At 45.3% G+C, this 16,074-nt stretch overlaps 1 protein-coding gene across 1 annotated transcript in view; it reads right to left on the bottom strand.

Moving 5' to 3' along the window:
- Nucleotides 1-15,677, bottom strand: part of TMEM87B (transmembrane protein 87B) — a 57,262-nt gene extending 41,585 nt beyond the window's left edge. The window contains exon 1 of the mRNA XM_044289692.1: nucleotides 15,352-15,677. Within this exon, the coding sequence (XP_044145627.1) occupies nucleotides 15,352-15,462 (111 nt within the window). The 5' untranslated portion in view covers nucleotides 15,463-15,677. The remainder of the gene's footprint in view (nucleotides 1-15,351) is intronic.
- Between the last annotated feature and the right edge of the window lie 397 nt (nucleotides 15,678-16,074).

Genomic DNA, 16,074 nt, shown 5'->3' with positions numbered 1-16,074 from the left:
CCTAAGTTAGCGGAAAGTGAGACTTTGTGAGAAAAAAACAAAAAAAAATCAATATCCGCTAACTTATGCAAAAAAAAAAAAAATTCTAGGAACTCGCCATGCCCCTCATTGAATACCTTGGGGTGTCTTCTTTCCAAAGTGGGGTCACATGTGGGGTATTTATACTGCCCTGGCTTTTTAGGGGCCCGAAAGTGTGAGAAGAAGTCTGGGATCCAAATGTCTAAAAATGCCCTCCTAAAAGGAATTTGGGCCCCTTTGCGCATCTAGGCTGCAAAAAAGTGTCACACATGTGGTATCGCCGTACTCAGGAGAAGTTGGGCAATGTGTTTTGGGGTGTCATTTTACATATACCCATGCTGGGTGAGAAAAATATCTTGGTCAAATGCCAACTTTGTATAAAAAAATGGGAAAAGTTGTCTTTTGCCAAGATATTTCTCTCACCCAGCATGGGTATATGTAAAATGACACCCCAAAACACATTGCCCAACTTCTCCTGAGTACGGCGATACCAGATGTGTCACACTTTTTTGATGCCAAGGTGGGCAAAGGGGCACATATTCCAAAGAGCACCTTTCGGATTTTACCGGCCATTTTTTACACATTTTGATTGCAAGGTACTTCTTACACATTTGGGCCCCTAAATTGCCAGGGCAGTATAACTACGCCACAAGTGACCCCATTTTGGAAAGAAGACACCCCAAGGTATTCCGTGAGGGGCATGGCGAGTTCCTAGAATTTTTTATTTTTTGTCGCAAGTTAGTGGAATATGAGACTTTGTAAGGAAAAAAGATTAAAAAAAAAAAAATCATCATTTTCCGCTAACTTGTAACAAAAAATAAAAAATTCTAGGAACTCGCCATGCCCCTCACGGAATACCTTGGGGTGTCTTCTTTCCAAAATGGGGTCACTTGTGGGGTAGTTATACTGCCCTGGCAATTTAGGGGCCCAAATGTGTGAGAAGTACCTTGCAATCAAAATGTGTAAAAAATGGCCTGCAAAATCTGAAAGGTGCACTTTGGAATATGTGCCCCTTTGCCCACCTTGGCAGCAAAAAAGTGTGACACATCTGGTATCGCCGTACTCAGGAGAAGTTGGGGAATGTGTTTTGGGGTGTCATTTTACATATACCCATGCTGGGTGAGAGAAATATCTTGGCAAAAGACAACTTTTCCCATTTTTTTATACAAAGTTGGCATTTGACCAAGATATTTTTCTCACCCAGCATGGGTATATGTAAAATGACACCCCAAAACACATTCCCCAACTTCTCCTGAGTACGGCGATACCAGATGTGTCACACTTTTTTGCTGCCAAGGTGGGCAAAGGGGCACATATTCCAAAGTGCACCTTTTGGATTTCACCGGTCATTTTTTACACATTTTGATTGCAAAGTTCTTCTCACACATTTGGGCCCCTAAATTGCCAGGGCAGTATAACTACGCCACAAGTGACCCCATTTTGGAAAGAAGACACCCCAAGGTATTCCGTGAGGGGCATGGCAAGTTTTTAGAATTTTTTATTTTTTGTCGCAAGTTAGTGGAATATGAGACTTTGTAAGAAAAAATAAAAAAAATAAAATCATCATCATTTTCCGCTAACTTGTGACAAAAAATAAAAAGTTCTATGAACTCACTATGCCCATCAGCGAATACCTTAGGGTGTCTACTTTCCGAAATGGGGTCATTTGTGGGGGTTTTCTACTGTTTGGGCATTGTAGAACCTCAGGAATCATGACAGGTGCTCAGAAAGTCAGAGCTGTTTCAAAAAGCGGAAATTCACATTTTTGTACCATAGTTTGCAAATGCTATAACTTTTACCCAAACCATTTTTTTTTTGCCCAAACATTTTTTTTTTATCAAAGACATGTAGAACAATAAATTTGGCGAAAAATGTATATATGGATGTCGTTTTTTTTGCAAAATTTTACAGCTGAAAGTGAAAAATGTCATTTTTTTGCAAAAAAATCGTTAAATTTCGATTAATAACAAAAAAAGTAAAAATGTCAGCGGCAATGAAATACCACCAAATGAAAGCTCTATTAGTGAGAAGAAAAGGAGGTAAAATTCATTTGGGTGGTAAGTTGCATGACCGAGCGATAAACCGCTAAAGTTGTGGAGTGCCGATTTGTAAAAAAGGGCCTGGTCACTAGGGGGGTATAAACCTGTGGTCCTAACAACATGGTACATAATTGAAGACCTTAAAGACAGGTTGGGGAAACTAAAAGTATGTGAAGGAAGAGATAGGCATTAGTAGCACTATATTAGAAGAGATAGACTGTGATAGTTGGGCGATGTGAATCTAGGGAATGGTGGGGGGGGGGGGGGGAATTAAAAGTTATGCATATATGCTGTTTTGTAGATCAATGTAAACAATGACTTGTTATGCTGTTCTTTATTTGGCATTAAAAAATTCCAATAAAGAAATAAACACGGAACGGAAGCGGAAAGAAAATACGTTCGTGTGCATGAGCCCTTAGGAGGCAGAATCAGGCTAGGGATACCTGATAGTGGCTTATGTTGAACGGATTTATCAAAAAGGACTCCTATAAAATACTGGAGATATCAAGTTTCTAACACCAGTATGACACTTCTGTGCAGGGTCATGCCACATCAGGCTTGGAGACAAAATGAGAGTCTGAGGAGTTGTGAAGAGATCGGTGAATGACTGCAAATCTGATCAAAACTGGTCACAGAACGCTTTCTACTAGGGGTGCACCGAAATGAAAATTCTGGTCCGAAACCGAAACCGAAAATTCAGGATGCCCTTGACCGAAAACCGAAACTGCCTTTTTGCCCAAATACTTTTAAAATACTTTTTTGAAGTAAAAAAAAAAAAGGAAAGTGAATTAAAATATAAAGTTAAACATACATAGATATTATACACACAATGCCACCCAAAGTGGTTATTTAAAAAAAAATGTCACTCCCCCCCCCTCCCTCGTCACTCTCATTTCCCCCCTCCCTTGTCACTCTCATTCTACCCCCCCTCCCTTGTCACTCTCATTCTACCCCCCCTCCCTTGTCACTCTCATTCTACCCCCCCTCCCTTGTCACTCTCATTCTACCCCCCTCCCTTGTCACTCTCATTCTACCCCCCCTTCCCACTCTCATTCTACCCCCCCTTGTCACTCTCATTCTACCCCCCCTTCCTTGTCACTCTCATTCTACCCCCCCTTCCTTGTCACTCTCATTCTACCCCCCCCTTCCTTGTCACTCTCATTCTACCCCCCCTTCCTTGTCACTCTCATTCTACCCCCCCTTCCTTGTCACTCTCATTCTACCCCCCCTTCCTTGTCACTCTCATTCTACCCCCCCTTCCTTGTCACTCTCATTCTACCTCTCCTTCCTTGTCACTCTCATTCTACCTCCCCTTCCTTGTCACTCTCATTCTACCCCCCTCCCTTGTCACTTTCATTTTACACACCCCCTCCCCCTCCTTTGTCACCTCTAGTGTAGCCTGTGTAGCGTGGCCGAGCTCTGTTCAGTCCGCGGTACAGGAGCATTTGTTTCTTGTACCCGGCCGGACTGAAAGGAAGTGCACACTAAGTGAGCACTTCCTGTCAGTCCGGCCGGGTACAGGAAACAAAAGCTCCTGTACCGCGGAACGAACAGAGCTCGGCCACGCTACACTAACAACAGCAGTAGCACAGAGCAGACACAGCAGGCTGCGCAGCACTGAGCCGGAGATTCTTTAGAGCGGCAAGCGTTTAGGAGGCACAGCATGAGGGGTGCGGCCGGCCGGCCGCCCGCCCGAACGTATATAACCAACCATATTTTCTGCCAATATGTACCAATATCGGCCGAAATGGATTAGGCCCATTTTCGGCCGCCGGAATTTCGGTGCACCCCTACTTTCTACACAAGGAAGATATCAGGAGGACAGGGTATGTATACAAGAATGCACATGTGTGGGAAAAAAGTGGTGCAGGGGCTTCATAAATATGGTCGTGATGCAAAAATGACCAACTAACATCAGATAATCTGCTGAAATTGTGTCTGCCTGGCTGGGATGTTTTGGCCATTGATCGGTCATTACCAGATGCTGATTATCTGGCACATAGAGCTACTGACATTTATCTGTAATCTTCATGATGGTCTGGCCTACATTATGGAGGAGGCGGTTCTATTTTTTTTTATCTAATGTCTATAGCCAGTGAAAGCAGCTGCCATATACTGTAGAACAACCCTATTTCTCGAAGCCTCTTCTCGGGAACAGTCCATGAGAACCAAATTTCACCAAAGTGACCTCACATGTATCTCTGATATCAGAAGATCAATTTAAAGGTGTTGTCCAGCTTTGCGGAACATAACCTGTTAAGGAAAAAATAAAAAAATTCACACTCAGCTGCTCTATTCAGCTCCCTGGCGACTCTCAGCATCCATCCTGTGGACCTCCAAAAGAAAGGGGTCATGTGCCACCGCAGCCAATGACTGCCCTCAGGGGTGATATGACCCCAAGTGGCATATGTGACCAGACACTGGCAGCAGCTGCACATGTGAGTTTACAGGACAGGCACCAGAAGACCACTGAAAGGATCCGGAGTAGTGCGAAGGGAGTACGATTTTTTTTTTTGACACACAACCTAAAACAATGGGGTCAGATATATGCTGCTCTCCACCAATCCACACAGTGGAGCTCAGCATAACTGTATGTATTATAGGGGGTTTTCCGAGATTTTCATACTGATGACCTATCCTCTGGATATTATATGGATAGGATTTCATTAAGCATCCACGGAGTTGCGCGGAAATGGAAGGCTAGCGGACATTTTTAATTTCTGATTTGTTCAGAGCCATCACATGACTACTCAAGAGAAAAGAATGAATGGGAATGTATAGTATGAGTCGGTGTTAGACGTCATGTGATTGACTAAGGAAGTATTATACAGAGGAAATGTATCATTCACCACGGATTTGGTGTTAAAAAGCTGCAAAACCCGGTTTTGCTAATTTTTAAATGCCACTGTGAACAGATTTGTTTGCGACTGGCATTTTTACACCACCCTCGCCAGTTTCTGAAAAGGGGTTGGGGACAGAGTGAAGCCATTGGTCTCAACACACTTGTTGCAATGTATGCCAGAAACTGGGGTAAATGATAACTGAAATCTACACACGCGGACTGCCAGAGGCGGCATGTCATTTATGACAAGGCCTGCAACTCATAAATAACTACTTCAGCAGCACAGGGCCCATAAAAACCGGTGTAGCACACTTAGGGCCAAAGTCCTTCCATCAGGAAATAGACAGGAAATGTACGGTAATTCAAAAATATACAGCAAAAATAATAGGCTTATAGAGATACGTGTATAAAGTTCACTTTTAAATCTTCAACTAGTAGAATCACAAGCCACCTCACAATCCAACATTAGTGTGCAAACCTGTGGATGATGAAAAAAAACGCACTATGGTGTAGCAGGTTCCAAACGACTAACGCTCCATGTGAACAAATTTATACTCACAAGATCCCTTGTAAGTGAAGGCGTGTATAGATCTTGTGAGTATAAATTTGTTCACATGGAGCGTTAGTCGTTTGGAACCTGCTACACCATAGTGCGTTTTTTTCATCATCCACAGGTTTGCACACTAATGTTGGATTGTGAGGTGGCTTGTGATTCTACTAGTTGAAGATTTAAAAGTGAACTTTATACACGTATCTCTATAAGCCTATTATTTTTGCTGTATATTTTTGAATTACCGTACATTTCCTGTTAATTCATAGTTTTGATGCCTTCAGTATGAATTTACAATTTTCATAGTCATGAAAATAAAGAAAACTCTTTGAATGAGAAGGTGTGTCCAAACTTTTGGTCTGTACTGTATGTGACAGCATAGTGACTTTTCTGGATGGATTTTATGGTTATTTGAGCAGGAGATATGCGGCTAAATATTACAGAATGATGACTATGCCTAGCATGGCCCAGAAGAAGCAGAGGCTGAAAACCAGGGTCAGGCAGGAACTTGGTGCCTTGAATCTCTACTTTATAAGCTTGATTTGGTTGTTAACTTTGTAAGTGCAATTAAAGTGCACTCCTTGTTTGCATTGGAGACTAAAGGAGCATTTACACGTCCAGATAAGCAGCAGATTGCTTCCTTCCCGACAGCCGGCTGCTCCTTCAGTGGAGGTGAAGAGATGTACTTACATGCAGCGATCACTTCCACAGTAGGAGGATGAGGAAATGGCTAGATATTTCTGGGCATCAGATCGCAGTTTAGGCCGCACAATCTGCTGCCCAGAAATGATTATAGGTGCCTGCACGAAACACAGTTTTCGCTCTTTCATCGGGTGATCAGTGGCACCTTCACACGGGTAGATTGTGTGGAATGAGCGCCTGATTATCTACTCCTGTAAATCCACCTTTAGGCCTCATGCAGACTACCGTTTTTCGGGTCCGCATCCGAGCCGCAGTTTTTGTGGCTCGGGTGCGGACCTATTCACTTCAATGGGGCTGCAAAAGATGCGGCCAGCACTCCGTGTACTGTCTGCATCCTTTGCTCTGTTCCATGGCCCCGCAAAAATTATATAGCATGTCCTGTTCTTGTCCGTTTTGCGGACAAGAATAGGCATTTCTACAATGGGCCGCCCGTTCCGTGCCGCAAATTGCGGAAGGCACAAGGGCAGCTTCAGTTTTTTGCGGATCGCAAAAAACGTAACGGTCGTGTGCATGAGGCCTTACACTAAGTGCGATTGCCCTTGATCTTTATATTATTTAGAAGGATGCAATCTGCAGAAGTTTTCTTTGGTGGTTCATCGCGGTGGAACTTAGGGTACTTTCACACTAGCGTTTTTCTTTTTCGGCATTGAGTTCCTTCCTAGGGGCTCAATACCGGAAAAGAACTGATCAGGCATATCCCCATGCATTCTGAATGGAGAGCAATCCGTTCAGGATGCATCAGGATGTCTTCAGTTCAGTCTTTTTGACTTTTCAGGACGGAGATAATACCGCAGCATGCTACAGTTTTATTTCCGGCCAAAATAACTGAACACTTGCCTGAATGCCGGATCTGGCATTTTTTTCCATAGGAATGTATTTGTGCCGGATCCGGTATTCGCAGACCTTTAAAAATGGGAAAAAAATAAATACAGGATCTGTTTTGCTAGATGACACGGAAAAATGCATCCGGTATTGCAATGTATTTTTCTGACTGATCAGGATCCCGATAAGGCTACTTTCACACTAGCGGCAGGACGGATCCGACAGGCTGTTCACCTTGTCGGATCCGTCCTGCCGCTATTTCGCCGTGCCGCCAGACCGCTGCTCCATCCCCATTAACTATAATGGAGCTCCAGAGCAGCACAGTAGTGCACGTTGAAAGGCTGCCGGACTAAAAGTACTGCATGTCCGACTTTTTAGTCCGGCAGCCTCTCACCGCGAACTGCCGTGCTGCTCTGGAGCTCCGCCCCCGACTCCATTATAGTCAATGGGGACGGAGCGGCGGCCCTGCGGCACAGCGAAATAGCGGCAGGACGGATCCGTCCACACTTGCGGCAGGACGGATCCGACAGGGTGAACAGCCTGTCGGATCCGTCCTGCCGCAAGTGTGGACGGATCCGTCCTGCCGCTATTTCGCCGTACTGCCGCTCCGCCCCCATTGACTATAATGGGGACGGGACGGAGCTCCAGCGCAGCACGGCAGTGCGCGGCGAAAGGCCACCGGACTAAAAGTCCTACGTGTCCGACTTTTTAGTCCGGCGGCCTCTGACCGCGAACTGCGCCGGAGCTCCGCCCCAGTCCCCATTATAGTCAATGGGGACAGAGCGACGGTCGGCGGCACGGCGAAATAGCGTAAGGACGGATCCGACAGGGTGAACAGCCTGTCGGATCCATCCTGTCGCAAGTGTGAAAGTACCCTAATGAGAGAAAGAAGCGCTGTCACAGGACTTCAGAGCACTACACTCTGAATAAGATCGCCGCAAGTACTTCATATTGTGCACTCATCGTTTTGAGGAGTGAAAGAGACACTTAGGCTGGATGTCCACACTCCGGCGAGCAGGAGCACATTACTGGGACATTCATCTCAGATAATCTGCCCAACAATCAGGCAGTGTAAACCCGCCACTAGGCTGCATGCACACAACAGTGTAGTTTATGCAGATTTTAATGTAGATTTCACTGTTTCTGCAATAAAATCTGCATCTGTTTATTTCGGGTTTTGATGTAGATTTGCCCAGATCTCATCCTTTGAATTACACTGAAAATCCACATGCTACAAATTCCAAAAATCTGGTCACTTTCCACATGTAACATAAAAAAATAAAAAAATAAAAACACTGTGTCCATGAGAAAACCTCATCTAGGTAGCGGGTGTTGTGTTATGCTGTGGACTTTGCACACAAATATATGAATGGAATACTCTTCGTGTGCATACACCCATAGGTATCTGGAAAAGAAGAAAGTGGCGGTATTTTCCTGTTTCATTGCTCCAATGTACGTAGTATAGATTTTTCTATTGTAGATTTTGCTGTAAATTTTTGGATATATGCTGAGCTGGAAAAACTGCCCATAGCGGGATTTGGCCACCGGCACACACTGCGGAATACGCAATAACCGCAGTGGCGTACAGTACCAGCAAAGTGTATGAGAGTAACCAAATCTCATGTACCCTTAGCGGATTTCCAAAGCCACAGGTTATCAATTATGTTTGCGTTTTTTTGTGCAGATTCGTCCCTTTTTAAAATGAAGGGCGAGATCTGTGGCAAAACTGTATCAAATCTGCATTAAAAAAAAAAAACGCAATAGTGCTGATTTATGTGCATGGTTTGGCGCAGATTTTTTGCCAATTTTCTGCTCATCAATCTGCACCATGTGCAAGTACCCCAAGGCTGCCTGCACACCCGTGCGGGTAAATGCATGCAAGATCTGCACCAACATCCGCAATTTCTAACAGCGTTTTTTGGTGCGGATTGGATGTGGTTTTGCCGTAGAACTCACCCTTCCACTGAAAAGGGCGACATCTACGGCTACAACCACAAACATAATTGACGTGCTGTGGATCTTGAAATCCGCAATGCAGGTCAGTTTGCGCACAGAAGCGTACAAGAGATTTATGTAATCTTATACACTTTGCTGGAGCTGAAATATGCTGCTTTTAACGCAAGCGAACCCATATTCCACAACATGTGCAGGAGGCCGAAGGTATGTGGATTACACACAGTTTTTTCAGAGCGGATTCCTATGCAGAAAAACCGCAGCGTAATACGGAGCCAGCAGACGAATCTCACGTACACTTGGCTTCCTACACTTTCTTCCAGGTGAAAATTGACCTGTGGTGCAGATTTTGAAATCTGCAGCATGTCAATTCTTTGCGCGGTCTTCACCCATTTTAATGGAAGGGCGAGATGTGCGGCAAAAGAGCAACAAATCTGACCCAAAGGCCACAAAGTAAAACATGCAGTTTTTGGCACGGAAAACCGTACAGAAATCTTCGCCTGTAGGTACCATTCTGGATCCGTAATACAGTACCCAAAGAAATACAGTATATTGCCTCTGGTTTTTATAAGGAGGTAGAGAGGCATTTTGAATCATTCATGTGGATTAGAAGAACTGTGGCGTGCTCCTTCACATGTCACTACATCTTGACAATAAGGAAGTGCTGTAAGGAGGCACCCCCTCCCCTCCTCCCAGGCACACAGGGCACCTACAGGCTCTCCGCACTTGGACTTACAGTCTGCATGAGGCCTCCGCCATGGGATGTACAGCTCTGCGGGGGTGGACCAGCCAACACCATCACTGGGTGCAGTGAGGATTTGCCTATGTACATTTATACATCACACGTCCCGGCACAGACCACACAGTAAGGACAAGTATACAGGCTGCCTAAAAAATGTATTCCACTGATTCACCGTTTTAAATTTTTCTGTGTTGCGCTCACATATGCAAATTAGCATTAACGGCACGAGCAGTATGGAACACATCTGTAGATATAATTGGTGGGGCGCATGGTCCGAGACGCCTACTGATCCCAAACAGAGGGGCTGCAGCTCTCTAGCTCTTTGGCTTTACGAAATCAATGGGAATCCAACTGGGTTTGGCACTTACAAGAAATGATGGAGGCCTGATCTGATAGGCGTTCCCCAATGAACAGGGACCAGCACTCCAGCTGCTGTGAAACTACAACTCCCAGCATACTTCATTCACTTCTTTGGGAGTTCCGCGAACAGCCAAGAAAGTGTGCATGCTGGGAGTCTTAGTTTCCCCACAGCTAGAATGCCGAAGGTTGCTGACCCCTGTGTTAGATGATGCATACATACTAGGGCTGCAGCAGTTACTCAATGTAATCGACACAAAAAAATCCTCGATGCAGTTTTCCTGCATCGAGGATTGTTTTGATCATGCGACCACAGAGCGCGAGTGAAGTGAAGCCCATCACTCACCACTCTATGGTCTCCCGTCGGCACCGCGCTGCACACATCGTCAGCGTGCGCTGCCTGACACTGTCCAACGTCAGGTCCCAGTGCATGTTGGGAAGAAGACGCTGCGGTCCTTCTCCTGCGGACTCCATATTGGCCAGCCGCGCACCCTGCCAGGAAAGGTAAGTATTACCGGGGGGGGGCGGCATGAAGGAGGCTGATGGCACTGGAGGGGGCTGATGAGTTTTTATATTAGTTTTTTTTTGATTAATCGATAGAATACTTGGTTACTAAAGGGGTTGTCTCACCAGAAAGGGGCATTTAGCATGTAAAGAACGATAATACAGGGCACTTACTAATGTATTATGATTGTCCATATTGTTTTGCGTAATCCATCAGCGATCGCCATGCTTGCACACTATAGGAAAAAGCTCCATGCTATGTGAGCTCCCACGGTCCCGGCCACCAGAGAGGCCGCCACTTTTTCCTATATTGTACAAGCACATTTGCCACTGACTGATTGCAGGGTGGTCGTAACCCCTGGAAACGCAGTGTATATACAATGTAATGGAAAAATGAATTAAAGGAGGCAATATGGACAATCACAATACATTAGTAAGTGGCTTGTATTAACTATCTCTACATAATAAAAGCTATTTGCCAAAATGAGACTACCCCTTTAAGGGTTCCTGCATACGGGGCAGATTTGTGTGCAGAAAAAGCTACATGAAATCCACACCAAAACCGTACATAAATCTGCACTATTTATTGTGGGTTTGGTGCATTGTATCTGGTTTTTGGTGAGGATTTTCATGCAGTTTTTCTGTTTATGTTCACAACCCCACTGAAGTCTATAGACCAGGGATGGCCAACCTGAGGCTCTCCAGCTGTTCCAAAACTACAACTCCCAGCATACCCAGACTGCCTACCACTATCAGCCTACAGTAGGGCATGGTGGGAGTTGTAGTTTTACAACAGCTGGAGAGCCGCAGGTTGGCGATGCCTGCTATAGAGAAACCCCTCTACAGAAGGTGCAGGATCACACAAACTGACATGCGGATTGTACATTTCTGCACCTAAGAAAACAATGTCCAATATCGAATCTGACCAAGGACAATATCTGCATGGAGTTTGTATGTTCTCCCGATGTTTGCGTGGGTTTCCTCCGGATTCTCTGGTTTCCTCCCACACTACAAAGACATACTGATAGAGAACTTAGATTATGAGCCCCACTGGGGACAGTTGGATACTAATGTCTGTAAAGCGCTGCGGAATATAGTAGCGCTATATAAGTGCATAAAATAAATAAAATATCGATGATACCTGGTGGATGAGCATCAGGTAACACGGGGTATGGTGGGTAATTCTCGGATTTTGCAGGCACAGGTCGGGTGCTAAAGAACACAGTCGCGCCCCAGACGGTGGCGCGGCTCTTGAAACCCTACAGTGGTTCGCGCTCGCACGGAGCGAGAGTGACGTCACTACTATGACTACGGAGAGTCACAGGTACCACAAGGAGGATTCAGCCCAAAAAAATCTATAACATCAGCAAACATACACTCACTATAGGAGAGACCGGTATCTTGAGAAAGGGTCTCAAGTTTGCCCCCAGTACGTTTTTCAATAAATTTGAAGCCTTTGTGAGCATTAGAATATTCATGCGGAAGCTGGCCTTAAAAAAGTACTTTATAAAAAAAGAAAAGGAAAATAGATAAAACCAGGTAAGGGAAATAGTAGCTACTAATGCTAACACAGACGCTTTTATTCACACTGATCTAAAACCCAAATCAAAATACAACCCCCTGCAAGAATACTCGTCTGCATTCAATACTTTTAGGAATCAAACAACTAGGGAAATCAGGACATTTTAATTACCCAAAAATCCACAATACATGAGCAACATATCGCAAGAGGAGAAAAAGGCCATCATTTCTATGCAGCAGAATAACAAGGTCATTATCCGCCCAGCTAATAAGGGAGGAGGCAATGTTATTTTGGACAAGGAGCAATATCATAATGAGGCCATGAATATATTGAATGATAAGAGGACGTACCAACGTTTGAAGCATGCTCCCACGGAATTATATAACAAACAGCTTAAAGAACTTGTCCAGAAAGGGAGGGCATTACGCATTCTGCAAAATAAAGAAGCTACCTTTATCCAGATACAACACCCGAAAATTGCGGCGTTTTACTATAACCCTAAAATTCATAAAGATCCCAAAAATCCACCGGGTAGGCCCATCGTATCGGGGAGATGCATTACAGGAATTTTTTAATGATCTTAAAAAAAAAATAATTTTATCTAGAATTTACCCCGACATACAGGAAGACACAAATTCACTTTTTAGATTTGACAATATTTATCGAAAATGGCAAAATTTGCACAAAAACATATAATAAACCCACTGATGTGACCAGCTTCATCTCCATTGAGAGCTGCCACCTAGAAAACGTACCGAGGAACCAGTTTATGCGCATAAGGAGGAACTGCAGAAAAGAAGAACACTATGAAGCAGAGGCAAAATGTATGCAGAATAGGTTTGAACTGAAGGGATACGATCAGGGAAAACTAATAAGATGTAGAGCAGAGATGGGACATCTAGATAGGCACACACTTTTGGAGGATGGGAAAAGAAAAAAGAAGTATCCTGAGAAAGAAGAAATGTGGACCAGCCCACCAATAATTATTCCCTATAACAGTCAGGTCTCAAAATTCAAGAAAGTAATCAATAGATATTGGGAAGTACTAAAAGGAGATAAAATAATAGGAGACCTTGTCCCAAAGGCCCCAAGATTGGTCTATCGCAGAGCTAGAAATATTGGGAACACCAGAGCACCAACCAGTAAAGACAAGACAGAAGATGGCAGATTAAAAGGCTTCTTTCCTTGTAAAAAATTTCAGGGATGCAAAAAAATAAATAAAAAAGAAACACAGGTTAAAAATACCGAAGGGTCATATGTACAGCTCAGGCGTAATCTATGAGATTACCTGTCCCTGCTAAAAAAAATGTATATTGGGCGAACGAAGACACTCCTCAAAAAAAGAATAGGAGAACATATATATAATATTGAGAGAAAATAGGAGGGGCACCCTTTATCGCGACATTATAGGGATAAACACCTTGGGAAATTTGCAGGATCAACTTTCTGTGGGATAGAGATTGTCAGGTGGGGATTAGGAGATGTCCAGATTAGAAACGAGGTGGATCTTTGATATGGACGCCCTGGCCACATCAGGGTTAAATATGGAAATATAACTTTTCGCATTTGAATGAAAATAAAGAACACAGGTTTAACAGATGTCAAAAGAGGAAACATAATAAGTGGCACTCATAGGGTTAAATCAGCGGGGGTACAGCAGGCACATAGAAGGAAGGGGGAATATGCAGGAACAGCCATCCATCTTTCCTGACGAAGGATAGCGAATCTATCCGAACCGCGCAGAGAGGTCTTGTGGTACCCGTCACTTTCCGTACTCATAGTAGTGACGTCACTCTCGCTCCGTGCGATCGCGAACCACTGTAGGGTTTCAAGAGCCGCGCCACTGGCCTGGGCGCGACTCTGTGTTCTTTAGCACCCGACCTGTGCCTGCAAGATCCGAGGATTACTCACCGCACCCCGTGTTACATGAAGCCCATCCACCAGGTAACGCAAAGTTTACGGAGTCTGTGGAGTGCTTTTAAACTAGGAGGTGGGGGGGGGGGGGGTATTAGGTCTTGCAATCTATATAAGTTAGAGCGCAGTATCGTCGATTTTCTCATTATCTTTGCACTATAGTGCGGCAGTTGTGTTGCGGTTCTGCTGCTTTGCAGTGAGGAGGGAGATATAGCGCTTCTGGGATATTTTATGTATTTATTAAATAAAATATCGTACACTTTGGTGGTACTGCATCACATTTATTCTGTGCATAATCCGCACAGTGCCAGCACCCTAAAGGGACCACTTGTCACCATATCAGACCCTGGGGAGATTTATCAAAACCAGTGCTAAGGGAAACTAGCTTAATTGCCCATAAGAACCAATCAGATTTATCCTTTCATTTTCCAAAGGCGCTCTGAATAATGAAAGGAGAAATCTGATTGGATGCTACAGTTTGCACCACTTGTGATAAATGTCCCCCTGATATGTGCTCCCATCACTTGTCTAATGACCAGAGGAGAACCGTAGCCATCTCTTGTAAGTACTCATCAGGGAGTCCACCAGACACCTAAATCAATAAGCACATGGCCGTACTATATGTCATACAGTGCCCAAACTTTATTCAGCCTCTTGTATGACCAAGCAGGGTCTGTGGGTGACACCCAATACCATGTCTAGGGATGAGCATCCGAAGTCGATTCGCTCATCCCTAACCATGACGCTCAGCCACCACAGATCACTATTGGAAACCTCCAATACCAACGAATTTCAGATATGTCCTCTCCCCTGAAATAGTTGCTGCAGTAGTGCAGAACGGACAGCCATGGTCTGCACGACTGATCAAAGCCGGAGAAGTGTATGTCGTGGGGACTACTGTGGGCCCAAAGGCTGTCTGTACAAGAGGAGTGGGCACTGGCACTAAAGGAGGTCACCTAGGCTGCATCTAGAAAAAGTGATGGGAGGGGACGCTGGCTCCGAAGTGGGGGGGGGGGGGGGCAACCTGGCTCCGCAGAAAGGGGGGGGGGATAGCCTGGCTCCGCAGAGGGGGGGGGGGGGGATAGCGACAGCCTGGCTCCGCAGAGGGGGGGGGGGGGGATAGCGACAGCCTGGCTCCGCAGAGGGGGGGGGGGGATAGCGACAGCCTGGCTCCGCAGAGGGGGGGGGGGGCGAAAGCCTGGCTCTTTAGGATGCAGTCTGACAAAGATAAAGGCAAGTTGTGTACATGGCTAGTCTGTGGGACTACAAGTCTCAGCCTGTCACATCTGGTTCCTGTATTTCCTGGTGTGAAGAATGACAGCTCCATGTGGCCAGGGTTCACATGATGCGCGCCCCGGGTAACCCCCAAACATGAGCCGCACTCACATTAATAACGGGAGAACTCCAGATCCCCTGCTCCGGCACCGCCACCACCTCACACAGGCCCAGCCACAGAACCGTCAGGGGAAGGAGGCCAGCGATGTGGGCGGTCACCATATTGACTCCTCAGACTGCAGGCGCCTGTTCTTCTTCCTCCTCTGGAATGAAGCTCGGGTGACTGCTCCCTCTGCCAACCCGGACCCTGTTCACCTGGCCGGCTGTGACATCACCACTGCACCTGGAGGAGGAGAACCATTTCCTGAACGCCTCTTTGTCATGGCCACATTGTATACGGAGATTTGGTTATGGTTTTACATACAGTTCTATTTCCAGGGTAGCAAAAGGTGGCATACCTTTACATAGAAAATGTCCCTATTCTTGCTCGGTGGCCGCCATTTTTTCGGAGACCAAGTACTTGTTAAAGTCCACTGAGTTGTCGGCACATATATGGAGCTTGTAAAGGGGTCACTTCAGCTGTTTGCTCTCTTGTGTATGATGCTTCAGGGTGATGGCCAAGTCGTGTGTCCTGTGGAGGAATGTAGGTAGTGACGGGGCAGTGAGGAGGTCGTGTTCCAGGATGTCAGTGTATGCAGGGAGCCCAGCGATCACGTGGCAGAGGAGAGTAGAGCTGTAGTAGTGCTACAAAATCCTGAACAGCAGGCTGGAGGCCCCAGTTACAGTGGGAATAGTGCGAAATACAAAAAAAAAAAGTCTTCGGGTACTTTCACT

This window comes from Bufo gargarizans, chromosome 4 (genome assembly GCF_014858855.1).
Source record: "Bufo gargarizans isolate SCDJY-AF-19 chromosome 4, ASM1485885v1, whole genome shotgun sequence".
Taxonomy (NCBI): Eukaryota; Metazoa; Chordata; class Amphibia; order Anura; family Bufonidae; genus Bufo; species Bufo gargarizans.
The sequence above is the reverse complement of the archived record's forward strand: the minus strand, read 5'-3'. Positions and strand labels throughout refer to the sequence as shown.